Consider the following 14,513-nt stretch of genomic DNA (forward strand, 5'->3'; position numbering starts at 1 on the left):
AAAAGGGAACCCTCTTGCACTGTTGGTGGGAATGTGAACTGGTGCAGCCACTCTGGAAAACTGTGTGGAGGTTCCTCAAAGAGTTAAAAATAGACCTGCCCTACGACCCAGCAATTGCACTGTTGGGGATTTACCCCAAAGATACAAATGCAATGAAACGCCGGGACACCTGCACCCCGATGTTTATAGCAGCAATGGCCACGATAGCCAAACTGTGGAAGGAGCCTCGGTGTCCAACGAAAGATGAATGGATAAAGAAGATGTGGTTTATGTATACAATGGAATATTACTCAGCTATTAGAAATGACAAATACCCACCATTTGCTTCAACGTGGATGGAACTGGAGGGTATTATGCTGAGTGAAGTAAGTCAGTCGGAGAAGGACAAACATTATATGTTCTCATTCATTTGGGGAATATAAATAATAGTGAAAGGGAATATAAGGGAAGGGAGAAGAAATGTGTGGGAAATATCAGAAAGGGAGACAGAATGTAAAGACTGCTAACTCTGGGAAACGAACTAGGGGTGGTAGAAGGGGAGGAGGGCGGGGAGTGGGAGTGAATGGGTGACGGGCACTGGGCGTTATTCTGTATGTTAGTAAATTGAACACCAATAAAAAAATAAATTAGAAAAAAAAATAAAAAATTCAAAAAATAAAATAAAATTTGGGTGAATAGGAGGTGAGAAGTGGAGACAGTGAAGTATAAACTTTTATTAGGAGTGGTGGTAAAAAGAGAGAGAATAGTTCAGAAACACTGGGGGTCACCTGCATGGCTCAGTGGTTGAGCGTCTGCCTTTGGCTCAGGTCATGATCCCGGGGTCCTGGAATGAGTCTCACATCAGGCTCCACTGATGGGAGGGAGCCTGCTTCTCCCTCTTCCTATGTCTCTGCCTCTCTCTCTCTGTGTCTCCCATGAATAAATAAATAAAACATTAAAAAAACATAAAATCACTGGGTTGAAGGAAGCGTTTTGAAAAGTAATAGTCTAGCACCCATGTGGGCAAGTGAGAAGTGAGGTGGGAAGTTAGAGTTGAGGGCATGGGCAAAAGAGGGCAAGTCATTGATGAACAGCTGTAGAGGCAGCAAGGATGTAAGGTTTGCCTCAGCAGAGAAGACCAGCTTCCTCTGGGACCCAATGTGGGTAAACGGCCTTTCCTTTTATCTGCTGGTATCGGCAGCTTCTCCCCATCACTAGTCCTGCGCTGTTCCTCCAGAGACCTCCAGACCCATCTACTGTCAGAGGGGCCCTTTGTGGAGATCCTGCAGCACCGTGCAGATTCTCTTCCTTCTTTTTTTATTATACTTACTCCTCTACATCTGCTTGATATGTCACCTCAGAATATTTTTATTTTCATCTTACATACGATTTTTTTCTATCCTGTTAGGAAATCTTTGCGTTCTCTGTAATAGCATGTAAAGAACCAATTCTCCAGCTTTAAGCCTTCTCAAGTCTTCCTTGGCAAATGCTTGGCTGGAAGGAAAACCTGTAGAATGAGGAGCCTTTCCCTTACTGTGTTAGCACACGATATTTGGTATTCTTTGTTTACACACGAACAGGAAAGAAGTGCTCAAATGTGGCTGTGTTATTGACAGAGAACTTCCTATTTTGAAAAGCATCCTTGGGGATCCCTGGGTGGGTCAGTGGTTTAGTGCCACCTTCAGCCTGGGGCCTGATCCTGGAGACCCGGGATCGAGCCTCACATCGGGCTCCCTGCATGGAGCCTGCTTCTCCCTCTGCCTGTGTCTCTGTCTCTCTCTTTCTCTTTCTGTCTCTCATGAGTGAATAAATAAATAAAATCTTAAAAAAAGAAAAAGCATCCTTTTTAGCTGCTGATGTGCTAGAACTGATTTCCTCATGGAGAAGCACGTTAACTCTTAAACTACTTACATACACACATCAGCATATATATGTGTTATATATAGTATATTTGGAAAAAGGAATTTCAAAAGTACTTTGTTTCTAAGCATTTACCTCACATAACAAATTAACTATTTTTAAATGCTGTCTTTATTTTCAGTTTAATGACGGAGTGGCGTTTTTCTCGAGGAGTGCAGGAACAGACCAAAGCTTTCCTTGATGGTTTCAATGAAGTTGTCCCTCTTCAGTGGCTTCAGTACTTTGATGAAAAAGAATTGGAGGTTAGGCTCTTTTATTATGCCATTTAGGAAATGTTACTGGGAGGATGGACTGTTTTTGTGCTTCCACAGAAGGATGTCCACGTTTTTAAATGACATGGCACAATCTTGAATCCTCTCATTCATGTCAGGGGTGAGGGGGGTATTGAAATCGCAGCATGGGATGGTGGTCTTAAGTGTCATGATAATGTCATGGGCACAGAATCATTAATCAGTGCCTGCTATTAGGGGTCCTCAAGGTGAATGCAACCTTCCTAATAACTTGGGGGACTTCATGAAACCCTGGTTTACTAGTGAAGTTGCCCCAAAGATCAGTTTTTTAGGTCATAATTCTTAGTCACCATAACTGTATTTAGACTTGTTAGAAGTATATTAGAAATTCCTTTGAAGGGGGATGGGAGAGAGTAAAATACACATAACAAAATTTATCATTTTAAACATTTTTTAAGAGTACAATTCAATAATGTTATGTATATTCACATTATTGTGCAGCCAATCTGGAAGCTTTTTTCATTTTGCAAAACTGAAATTCTGTATCCATTAAACAACTCCCCATTTCTACTCTGGCCCCACTGTTCTACTTAGTATGAGTTTGACTACTCTTGGTATCTCCTATAAGTGAAATCATGCAGTATTTGTCTTACTGTGACTGGCTTATTTCACTGAAAATAATGTCCTCATAGTTTATTGCTATTGTAGCATGTATAAAATTTTCTTTCCTTTTTAGGGCTGAATAATATTCCATTGTATGTACATACCACGTTTTGTTTATCCATTTATCAGTCAGTGGATATTTGGTTTGCTTTGTTTGGTTTTGATGAATAATACTGCTACAAATATGGATACATAGATACCTCTTTAGGATATACACCCAGCAGTATTCTTGCTGGATCATAAAGTAATTATATATTTAATTATTTGAGGAACTCCCACACTGCTTCCTGCAGTGGCTGTACTGGGTTATATTCCCACCAAAAGTATGCGAGAGTTCCAATTTCTTCACATCTTTGCCCACACCTGGTATTTTCTGCTTTGTTACAGTAGCTAACCCTGATGAGTATATGGTGACATCCCATTGTGGTTTTTGGTTCATATTTCTCAAATGATTAGTTATGGTGAATTCCTCAAGTCTTCTTTCCCCATATAGGTTAGAACATAGGCAGGGCTGTTAGATTAGTAGAAACACATCAGAAGAAAAGAATGGTTAGATATTTTTTAGAGTACTGTTAATCTTTCTTTTAATCATAGACTTCATTAAAGAATCTGAAAAAAATTAAATAATTTTGTGTCTTCAAAGTGCATACACCTAAAATCTTCCGTAACCCCCTTAAGAGCCCCTATTTTAGAGGCCCACCAAGTGAAAGATAGTAGATCTGAAAGGAGGTGAATAGGTGCATACTTTTTTATATACCCTTGGTAGAGTTTACAGTTGTCTCACACATGGCCCTGTGAAATAGTTGGGCCATATGATAATTTCCTTTTATGCATAAGAACACTAAAGCCCTTATTGGTTGCTGATGCCTTTAGCTCATAGTAGAGCTGTGAGAAAATACAGATCTTTTTTGTTGTTGTTTTGCTTTATGTTGATTTTATTCCTAGTCTTTTTCTTTTACTTCCATATCTCTTAATCATGAATATCACGATAATGGGCATGCATACCATTATGTGAAGTAATGATTATTCATAGTCATGGCCCTTTACAAGTTAAAATCTGTTTAAGATAATGTAATAATCATTCTTTGTAAAAATTCTCATTACACTAGAAATAGAAAGCAACTTTCTCAGTTTGTTAAAGGGTATCAACAAAAAAAGATACAACCCTGACATCATTCTATATGGTGATACCATGAATATATCATGTTGAGATTGGGAACAGGGGCAAAGATGTCTACTCTCATCCTTTATATTGCCCCACTGTACTAGATGGCCCAGCCAGTGCAGGGAGGCAAAAGTAGAAATAAAAAGCAAAGAAGTAAAATGGCCTTTATTCATGGTAACATGATTGTCAACTTAGAAAATCCTAAGGAACCTACCAAACAAAACAAAACAAAACAAAACAAAAAAACAAAAAGCCCTACTAGAAGTAACTGTGAATTTAGCAAGAGTACAAGATAGAAGAGGGCCAATAATTTAAAAATCAAGTGTATATCTTCTGTGTGCCAGCAACACTTGGAAATTGAAATCGTAAGGTATTTTTTATTAAAGCACTCAAAAAATAAATTTAACCAAGGGCATGCAAGAACTCTATACTTAAAAACACAAAACATTGCTCAGAAAAATTAAAGAGAACTTTAATAAATGGAGAAATACATCATGTTATATATTGGAAGACTCAACATTATAAAATGTCACTTCTCTTTTAATTTATCTGTATATTCAACACCATCCCAATCAGCATCCCAAAAAAATTTTTTGTAGAAATTGACAGGCTGATTCTAAAATTACAAGGAAATGCAAAGGTGGTAGATAAGCTAAAACAATTAATTTGGAAAAAGGAAAACTTGGAGGTTGTTCACTACCTGATTTCAGAAATTATTATTAAGCCATAATAATTAAGATAGTATGGTATTTTTGAAAGGATACACAAGTATATCAGTGGAACAGAAGAGAATCCAGAAATAGACCTACACATATATATTATCAATTGATTTTCAACAGAAGTGCTAATATTTTTCAGTGAGGAAAGAGAAAAAGTCTTTTAAACAAATGATGCTGCATCAACTAAATGTCCATGTTAGAAAATTAACCTTGATCCTCACTTTAGCCTTAAGAAAGATTAATTTAAAATATAAATATGAAAGCTGGAAAAAGAAAAATCTTAGTATGGGCAGAAGTTTTTAGGAAGAACACAAAACAATTAGCCACACATCATATTTTATGTTATATATATATATATTCATGTTCATATACTCTTACAGCTTAGTAAAAAGACAAATTTTGTAGAATGGGGGAAGACTCACTTTACAAAGGAAGCTATGATGGCAGGTAAACACATGAAACCTCATTCATTACTGGGGAAATGTGAATTAAAACTAAATGAGGGATCCCTGGGTGGCGCAGTGGTTTGGCGCCTGCCTTTGGCCCAGGGCGCGATCCTAGAGACCCGGGATCGAATCCCACGTCGGGCTCCCGGTGCGTGGAGCCTGCTTCTCCCTCTGCCTATGTCTCTGCCTCTCTCTCTCTCTCTGTGACTATCATAAAAAAAAAAAAAAAAAAAAAAAAAAAACCAAAAAAACCTAAATGAAATACCACTTTGGGATAATGTTAGAAGATTCTTACAATGTGATACACATGAGCCTCTGGTGCCCTAGCAGTTCCACTATTAGGTATTTACTCGAGTGAAATAAAATACATATTCATACAAAGATTTTTCCATAAATGTTCATCACAACTTTATTTATCAAAGCCAGAAACTTGAAGTAACTTCTAAATGACCATTAAGAAGTAAATGGGATAAGTAAATTGTTGTATAGTCACATAATGAAATACCACCTAGCAACATGAAAGAAATATGGTACCCACAACAATGTGGATGAATCTCATAAACATTGTGTTGATGCGGGGAGCCAGAGGGTGGAGATAACAGAAAAATGGTGTGTGTGTGTGTGTGTGTGTATAGCATTCTCAAAAATTTAATCTGTGATGATATCATTGATGACATTGAGCCAAAGATGAGGATGGTGTTTTTGACTACAAAATGGGACCTAATCGGAATATTCTTCATCTTGATTGTGGTGGTGGTTACATAGGTGTATATATCTGTCAAAACTCATCTAACTCTATACTTAAAATACATTCATGTCATTGCATATAAATTGTAGCTCAAAGTTGATTTATGAAGAAGTGAGTAAGTATTAGACTATCTTATTATGCCAAAATTAGCTTTCATCCCATATGTGGTGTACTGGGCTTACTTGAAAATTTCACATAGAATATTTTATTCCCAAAGTCTGGAAGAATTAGTAACAGGAATTCGTATATATTTTTATTTATTTATTTTTATTTAAATTCAATTTGCTAACATACAGTATAACACCCAGTTGCTCATCCCATCAAGTGCCCTCCTCCTTAGTAACTCACCCAGTTACCCCATCTCCTCACCCACTGGAATTAGTGTATTTTTAACTTTAAATAGAGAAGATCGCATAGATTAAAAAGAAAAAAGAACCAGAAATACATGTTTGAAATATAGTAATAAGTTGGATTTTTTTTTTACTAAAGGATTCTTTTAGCATAGCTAATGTTTTTCTTGAAGAATAGTATGTCTAAATGCTTTCAGTTTGAGTTCATTAAACACAAAAAAGATAAGTATCAAAGAATCCTTATTCTAAATTGTTACAGATTTTGTTGGATGTGCCTACTGTGATCATTAGTTGTCATGTACCTAGCTGTTCACGTAATTCAGCATGTGCACAGGTATTCATTAGCAAATACCAGTCACATAGTTCTTCTCTTCACTAAGTCTGCACTGTAACCTGCTGCTGTGCTCATTTCCCAGGTTATGTTGTGTGGCATGCAGGAAGTTGATTTGGCAGATTGGCAGAGAAATACTGTTTATCGACATTATACAAGAAACAGCAAGCAAATCATTTGGTTTTGGCAGGTATTTGCTTTTTTTTATCTTTCTAAAACAAAGGGTTCAAAGAAAATGTTTTCTCGTGAGACAGTGGTTTAAAAAACAGTTCATTTTTAAAATTGACACTGCCTTTGGACTTGGTTTTTAGTCTTTGAATTATAAAATCAGAAGTTGAATATGTGAACATTTGTTAAAGGAGTTTCCATTGCTTATTTTGATGGTCTTTCCTAAGTGGGAAAATGAATGACGGAATCTTCTTTAAGTAGTAATTTAATGGTAATATTTGCAGGCATAGCATGTTTTTTCTGGTAGTATCAAAGTAGTTTATAAATTCTACTTAATTCTAGAAGTAAATGAGGAAGTATGTTTTGTTTTTTGTTTGCTTTTTAAGCCCGTGTGGGGCTTGAACTCAACGTCTCTGAGACCAAGACCTGAGCTGAGATCAAGAGTCAGGTGCTTAACCATCTGAGCCCCCCCACCCAAGCGCCCCACTAGTATGTTTTTTTAATGAGAAAGTCAGTGTAGATACTTAATTCCTCAGGTGTGATAATATATATGCTAGGGAATTAGGGTAGTCTAAAGGATAATGCCCAAGAAGGATTTCCTTTTCTTTTTTCTTTCCTTCCCTTACTTCCTTTCTTTTGTTGGTGTTTTAGCTTAAACTGTAGTAGGGTGGTCTTATCCAAATGCTGCATGCTAATCTTGAAACACATTTTATTAGATTTTGTGTGTTTGAGAATTTCAAATCTCTAGGCCCAAGGATATTTTTCACAAAAATCCACTAATTGAGATTTATTTGAGCAATTTAGTGACTGAACTTGTAGTTTATGTATGCTGAACTGTCATTTTCAGATGAAAACTAAGCCTGAGATTTTGTTTAATACTAGAGAAAGACTTTCCAGAAGTGGAATCTTTTCATAAGGATATGTCATTTATTTATTAACAATTTAAAGAAGTGTAGAAACTTTTAGAAATTTATAGGTATACTTCAACATATGCAAAATGGCACATACTAGATAGATTATTTATTGCACTACTATTGGTATACTAACAGAGACTTGAAATACCTAAATGTCCATTGGGAGGGGACTAAGTATATAAATTATATAACTTCTGTAATTCTGTGCATTGTAATCATTCTTTTACTTTTTTAATGGAAATTAACAAAAATATTAGAGAATGAGATGTTTCAGTACAATTTTAAGGGAAGAGGAAGGTGTATATAATATGCTATTGGGCTAAAAGGAAAATTTATATTCTGTGTATTCAAAATGTATGCTGGAACAGCTGATTCCTGAACAACAAGGGTTTGAATTGTGCCAGCTACTTATACATGGATTTTTTACAGCACAGTACTATAAATGTATTTTCCTAGTAACATTTTTTTTTCTCTAGCATATTTTACCGTAAGAATATAGTATATAATACATATACAGAATATGTGTTGTTCATCAGTATGGCTTCTGGTCAGCAATATAGGTCATTAATTAAGTTTTGGGGAGTCAAAAGTTGTATGTGGATTTTCCTGAGATTTCAACTGCACGGGGTAGGGGTCAGCGCCTCTAACCCCTGCGTTGTTCAAGGGTCAACTGTATGCCAATACATCATCTCTGAAAAGGTAGAGAAAAAACTGGTCGCAAGGTGTGAGAGCTGCTCTTGATGCTGTACCTTTTAAACAAAGGATGCCTGGCTGGCTCATTTGGTGAGAGCATGTGACTCTTGATCAGGGTCGGGCATAGAGTTTACAAAAAATAATAAATGAGTAAAATAAAAAGTAGGAATAAGTCCATTTTCAAGCCTAAAATACCTGAATTGCATCACATACAGAACCTATGTGGGTATTTATAATCTTTCTAGGCTCTTTATTTATTAGCTTCTTCACTCTTCATATTCTTGGACTTTTCCTTGAGCATTTGTGTCTGTACCTGAGGAGCTTGAACTTTGGGCCACGTGAATCCAAATGAGTAGTTGTGTTTTCCAGATTGGGTTTGTTTTAGGAAAAGAGTTGGTTTATGCCAGACGTGGTAATAAGCTCTGCTTCTTGTGTCTTGATGAAATGTGTACCCTAACACAGTTCTATGCAGAAATGTTTTTGGTCTTATATTAGCACTTTTTATCTTCCCCTTACCCAAAGTATAGTTTTGTTTACTTTTCATAAATTTTATCTTCTAAGATGCACTTCTGCTCTCAGACTGCTCCGTTATCCCCTGCCTTCTGCTACGGATACTCAGACCAATTCAAATCTATATTCCACCACATTACACATTTACATCCCTCTTTGAAAAGATAGTAAATGAACTAAATAGTCTAACAAAATGCATAGTTTAAGTTTCCAAGTATGCAGAATCCGAAGAGTCGAGAAAATAGTTATAGTGGGAGAAAATACTGCAAACTGTTGAGAGTGGCGATTTGAAGTGTTCGTTAGTTTTTGGTAGCTTATAAGGAGAGGAGGGTAGTTGACTCGGGTCAGGATAATGGGTTAGAGCTCAGGAGACCGGAGTTCAAGTGTTCTGCCGCTTAGCAGCAGTTTGAGAAAGACCAAGCGTTTTATCTCCAGGTGTCTGTTGTTTGCCTGCATGTATTGTTTGCCTGCATGTACACTGGGGATGCCAAGGACGGTACCTGTGTCCTTGTCCTGGTGCAGGAGCTAAACACACCAAGAGCATAGGGCACAGCTGGGCAGCAGCCTTCACTAGGTGACTGCTGTCGTAGCAAACGGCATCTGTCCTGGTTACCTCTCAGTGGTAGGACCTTTTGAAGCCTCCCATTTCCCTCTCTGTGAGGTGGACGTAAGAAGAGTAGTAGCCAACCAGTGGTGTACTCGTGAGGATTAACTGAAGATTCATGATGTACTTCACATATGCCTCACCTTAATAAATTCTTGAAGAAATTTAATAATTTAAGTGTCTACTATTTTAATTATTAGATTATTTTATATTAAAGTAAATTTGGTTTTGTTACACAGTTTGTGAAGGAGACAGACAATGAAGTGAGGATGCGACTATTACAGTTTGTCACTGGAACCTGCCGGTTACCTCTAGGAGGATTTGCTGAGCTCATGGGTAAATGCAGTTTTACTGCAGTTTCTCTGTAGATAGTTTTGTGATAATAATGGCGTTTAGAGCTAAACCAGACTTGAATCTAAGGAGTATTCTTCTGTGCTCTCTCTAGGGCATCTACGAGAAGAAAGACTAATTAATAGTTAATACCAAGTACATTTATAAGACAGAAATGAAGCTGCTTACATAGTCTGGCTGGCCAGTGCTTTTGCTCCTTAGGGTGATTGTGAAGGGAGCAAAATTCTTTAGAGCTACTTCTTTTTCCACTGATTCAAATCGTATTGCTGGATTTCTGCAGCAAGAAGCTGCTTCTCTAGGCAGAAGTGATTTACATTTTATTCCATATTAGTCATAGGACTATGTGACATATTCTGTTATATAACTAGTTGTTAAAACCAAAAAGTTTAAAGGACCAGATAAATTTTGTCTTATTTTCCTGGTTTAGGAAGTAATGGGCCTCAAAAATTTTGCATTGAAAAAGTTGGCAAAGACACCTGGTTACCAAGAAGCCACACATGGTAAGTTCAAGAATCCTAAATAGGAAGGTGAAAGTCAGAGAATCTTTAATATGTAAGACCCAGTATAAGTTCTTATTCATTAAAGTAGCTAGAATTTCAGTTTTTAGAACAGACTAATATGGCATTCTGTAACTGAACACTTTGGAATGATTTCTATACTTGGTTAATATACTGAGAAATGTATCCATTGATTAAAGTTATTTAGAACAACTACTATGAAAAAAAAAACCACCAACTACTATGTATAAAGAAGATTGAAGTGCTCCCTGCCTTTTATGAAGTTTGCACTCCATTAGGGGAAGGGAACACAAATGACAAGTCAACTAACTTGAAAACTAAGAAGGCCCTTCAAAGGAAATAAAGAAGATGCTATAAAAAACTGAAGGGAACCTCCTCTAGATTGTGTGGTCAGGGAGATTTCTCAAGAACAACGTTTGGGTTTGATAAATAGCATACTGCGGGAACAAACAGGAAAAGTGCATTCTTTGTACAGAGACATTTCCATAGACCTTGAAGTAAGAAATTGCTTTTCAGGGAAATTAAAGACTGGTATGACTGGAATTTAGTGAATGAGGGGAGAGAAGGGTAAAAATTTTTGAAATGTAAGCAGGCACTAAATTATGTAGGGCCTTGTAGGCTGTTCTAAGGAACTTGGATTTCACTCTAAGGGCAGTTAGAAGCCTTTGAAGAGCTTTAAATAGCAACTAATGAGATTCAGGAAAAACCACTCAGGCAACAGAGGAGGAATTAGATTCAAGACTGAAGGCTGGGAGATTAGTTAACAGCAGTGTTAAGAGTCATCCAGGCAAAAGCTGACCATTGCTTAGGTGGTATGTGGTTCTTTCAGGAGGTCAGAACCGCTTTCACACTAAGCAGTTATTTATTTGCCTTCTTATTATTTTGACACTTGCACTTATAGTGCAGAAGCAACAGTGGGTAAAAATGCTGTGCATCAGCACAAATCAAGGCAGTGGCACCAAAATGCCATCTCCATTCTTTAGCATCTCACCGCTGCGGTTTACAGAAAAGGGGGGTGGGGGAGCCAATCTCTTTTAAGATTATTCTTTACGAAGAAGTGAAGAGTGATTAGATCTTGATGCTTGAGTATCTTTTTAATATTCTGTAAGACAAAATGGGAAGCCTGCATGAAGCACTTACACACACCAGAGAATTGTGGTTGTCTTGAGGGGAAGGCTCTTTGGCAGTTGAGCTGAAAGCTGAACCAGCTTGCTTTTTTAATGAAACATTGTTTGCCAATCCTACCTTTCAAGTAAAAACTGTTTACCTGGCAGACATTTTCTTGAAAAGTAGTGAAGTTATCAGTAGCTTATCACTTCAAGGAAAACAACTGACAGCATTTGTAGGCAACGATGAAAGTTGAGGTTTCAAGCAAAAATTAAAATTTGGGAAAACCTGTATAGACCAACCACCATGAGCTTGAAAGCTTCCCGGACTTATCTGATATTGGTGGTATTATTAACAAATGTGATCTTTTCTTTCTATTACATAATTGTCAACATTTGGAAATACTTTATAACTTGGTGAACCATTATTTTGAAATGACCAAAGCATGATGTTACAAACCCCATGCATGGGTAAAAGATCTATTCAAAGTACAAGATAAACCATTGGATTTTACGTAAAAAGGTGGAAAAGTTCTCTGATGTGATGTCAGAGCCCATATTATGTGTTACTTTGTCAAATGTAATATCTAAGAATAATAGCTACCTGAAAAAAATGAGATGACTGGAGTACATCTCTGTTTTCTAACTGCATATCTGTTTGGGGACAAATTTTCATAAACTTCATATAGTGCAACAAAATAAATGCACACATAGCAGAAACTAGGTATCTTCCATTAAGCTAGACATTAAAAAGATTTGCAAAAATATAAAAACAAGGTCACTATTTGTATTATTTTTTGAAAAGTCTTTTTCTTTTCATAAAAATAAGTTTATTTCAAAAGGATTTTCTCAATTTTAACTTCTATTACAGTAAATATCAAACATAATTGATATAAACAAAGCTCTTTGAGATTCTCAATATTTTAAAGTGTGAAAAGGGATCATAACCTAAAAAAAATTTGAGAACACCAGCCTAGATGAAATTGATGAATCCAAAAGAGAATTGTTGAGGCAGGGGAGAGTTCATAACCAAAGGAGATAGTTCTTCAAGAAAGATGAAAAGAATTGGGATGCTGAGTACGAATTAAGGAATTGGCCTCTAATAAAAACAAACACTTCCTTTATTGTAATAGAAAAAGAAAAGGTGGACTTTAAACTATAGAGGGTTTTTTTTTTTTTTTGTATTTTTTTTATTGGAGTTCGATTTGCCAACATATAGAAACTATAGAGTTAATCACTATTGGTTTCTGTTTTCTCGAAAGTACAAGGTGAGGTCACTGGCTAAGAATGAAAAAATTAAAAACTTTTGAGGAGAAAGAATGAGTTGTCAGAGTAGGCAAGTATTTACCAGAGAAATATGGCTGAGAATGCTGCGCAATAGGATCTTTATAAAGTAACGCCCTCTAGGATCTTTATAAAGTAACGCCAGTCTGTCTCACTGCAGGAGTCTTCCTTCCAGTAATTTTCATTTGTTAAGGCCCAAGGAATGAAAAACTAGAGGGCTGAATTCATGAAGTGTTTGAGCTTTGATTAATTAGTAGGTTCTAAAGTGGGAGAGACAAGGATTTAAAAGTATTTGCAAGGTAGTCCTGCGTTACAGGGCTGGGCTGTGGATTAAGTACAAAGTAAGGATAGAAGAGTGAGGACAGGCACGGGTGGTGAGAAAGATAGGGGCTAATAGATTGCCATTTCAATTGAGGGAAGCTGGAAAAACGAAATAAGAGTTTTTAATTAGAAATCTCCTTTCCTGGTGATGACAAGGTTCAAAGTGTTATCTTGAAGTCAGTAACTTCAGTAGAGGAACAGGTCGCTGAAACGGAGAACTGGGAGGCCATGCATGGGTGTTGGGTATCATCCAAGTGAATGGGAGGAAGACACAAACCAGGTGCCAAAGCTTTCAGTGACTAAAGAACAGGACCATGAGGTCAACAGAGGATAGAAAAGTTGAGAAAGAAGGTTGCTTGGCTAGATCGTGTGTGCCTCAGAGGAGAGAAGTTTTGTTGATTGGCCACAGGGAAATAGTATGTTTCACACTAGCTGGATTTGTAGTTAAGGCAAGAGAGGAGTTCTTCAGACCGTAGAAAACTGCAAATCAGAAAACAGAAGTTTAGAAGATCTGAGGTGGAGGACAGGGAAGAGGTGGGATTTAATTCAGGTCAGCGGAACGCAGTTGATCCACAGATAATCGTTTTTAGTAGTGACTAAGGTAAGCAGTACTACTGTGGTGAAAGTGGTGTTGATCCTCAGGTGGAGTGCTGCTCTCACGCCCAACGCTTTGCTTACTGAGGTGGCGACTTTTGGAGCAGGGGTTCCTCAGGCTGTCAAGTGGTACAAGCCAGCGGGGTACTGTTCCCTTAGTCCACTGGAACTAAGTTATCAGTGTCTTCCCTTCTTATCGATCAATAGAAGTAGAAATTTGACTCAAAGCTGGAACTAAAACAAAGCTAAATGTAAAACATTATTCCGAAATCCACGTAGTAAGTGCTCAATAAAAGACAAATAGATTTTGGTATAGTCTCATCCTTTGGCTAATGTCTTAGAACCCTGTTTGGGACGTTTTCAAGTAATCCACTGTCTTAGGTAGTTCAACTCATCATTTTACTAAATGCGTCAATTTTAGGAGAGCAGAGCAGACTGCCCCTCATCGGTTTTAGAATCTAATGGAAGAAACCAATCAATCATAATACAGAGTAAATTATGTCTAAGATGCTCAAGGAGAATTATTTGTAGTCCAAAAGTTGTAGCATCTGGAATGATTCTTAGTGCATATTTTTTTCATGGGCAGAAGTATTCCAGATCATGAGAGCCGTAAGAACATGTCACAAGACAGAGGAGTGTGTGGCGCTTGGAGAACATGAACTCCCACAGAGCCCAGGCAGCTTCCTGGCCCCGTACCTTTAATCCATACTAATCAGAAGCAGCAGAGGCCTTTTTTGTTTTCGTTTTTTAAATGAAACACTTCACGAGTTTGCCTGTCATCCCTATGCAGGGGCCCTGCTAATCTCATGGTTCCGTTTTTAGTATATGTGCTAAGTGGGCACAGCAAAGAGGAAGTATCTGGGAGTGAACGAAGGCCAGAGATTCAGGAGGATGAGGAT

At 37.2% G+C, this 14,513-nt stretch overlaps 1 protein-coding gene and 1 pseudogene across 5 annotated transcripts in view; one reads left to right on the forward strand and one right to left on the reverse strand.

Annotated features, from left to right (window-relative positions):
- Nucleotides 1–14,513, forward strand: part of WWP1 (WW domain containing E3 ubiquitin protein ligase 1) — a 122,411-nt gene that overhangs the window by 100,192 nt on the left and 7,706 nt on the right. For all 5 annotated transcript variants that reach the window (XM_038579667.1, XM_038579668.1, XM_038579670.1 and 2 more), the window contains 4 exons: nucleotides 2,021–2,141; nucleotides 6,637–6,741; nucleotides 9,680–9,776; nucleotides 10,219–10,291. In XM_038579667.1, the coding sequence (XP_038435595.1) occupies nucleotides 2,021–2,141; nucleotides 6,637–6,741; nucleotides 9,680–9,776; nucleotides 10,219–10,291 (396 nt within the window). The remainder of the gene's footprint in view (nucleotides 1–2,020; nucleotides 2,142–6,636; nucleotides 6,742–9,679; nucleotides 9,777–10,218; nucleotides 10,292–14,513) is intronic.
- On the reverse strand, nucleotides 14,360–14,456 carry LOC119866808 (annotated as a pseudogene).

The sequence above is a fragment of the Canis lupus genome, chromosome 29 (genome assembly GCF_011100685.1).
Source record: "Canis lupus familiaris isolate Mischka breed German Shepherd chromosome 29, alternate assembly UU_Cfam_GSD_1.0, whole genome shotgun sequence".
In the NCBI taxonomy this organism is placed as follows: domain Eukaryota; kingdom Metazoa; phylum Chordata; class Mammalia; order Carnivora; family Canidae; genus Canis; species Canis lupus.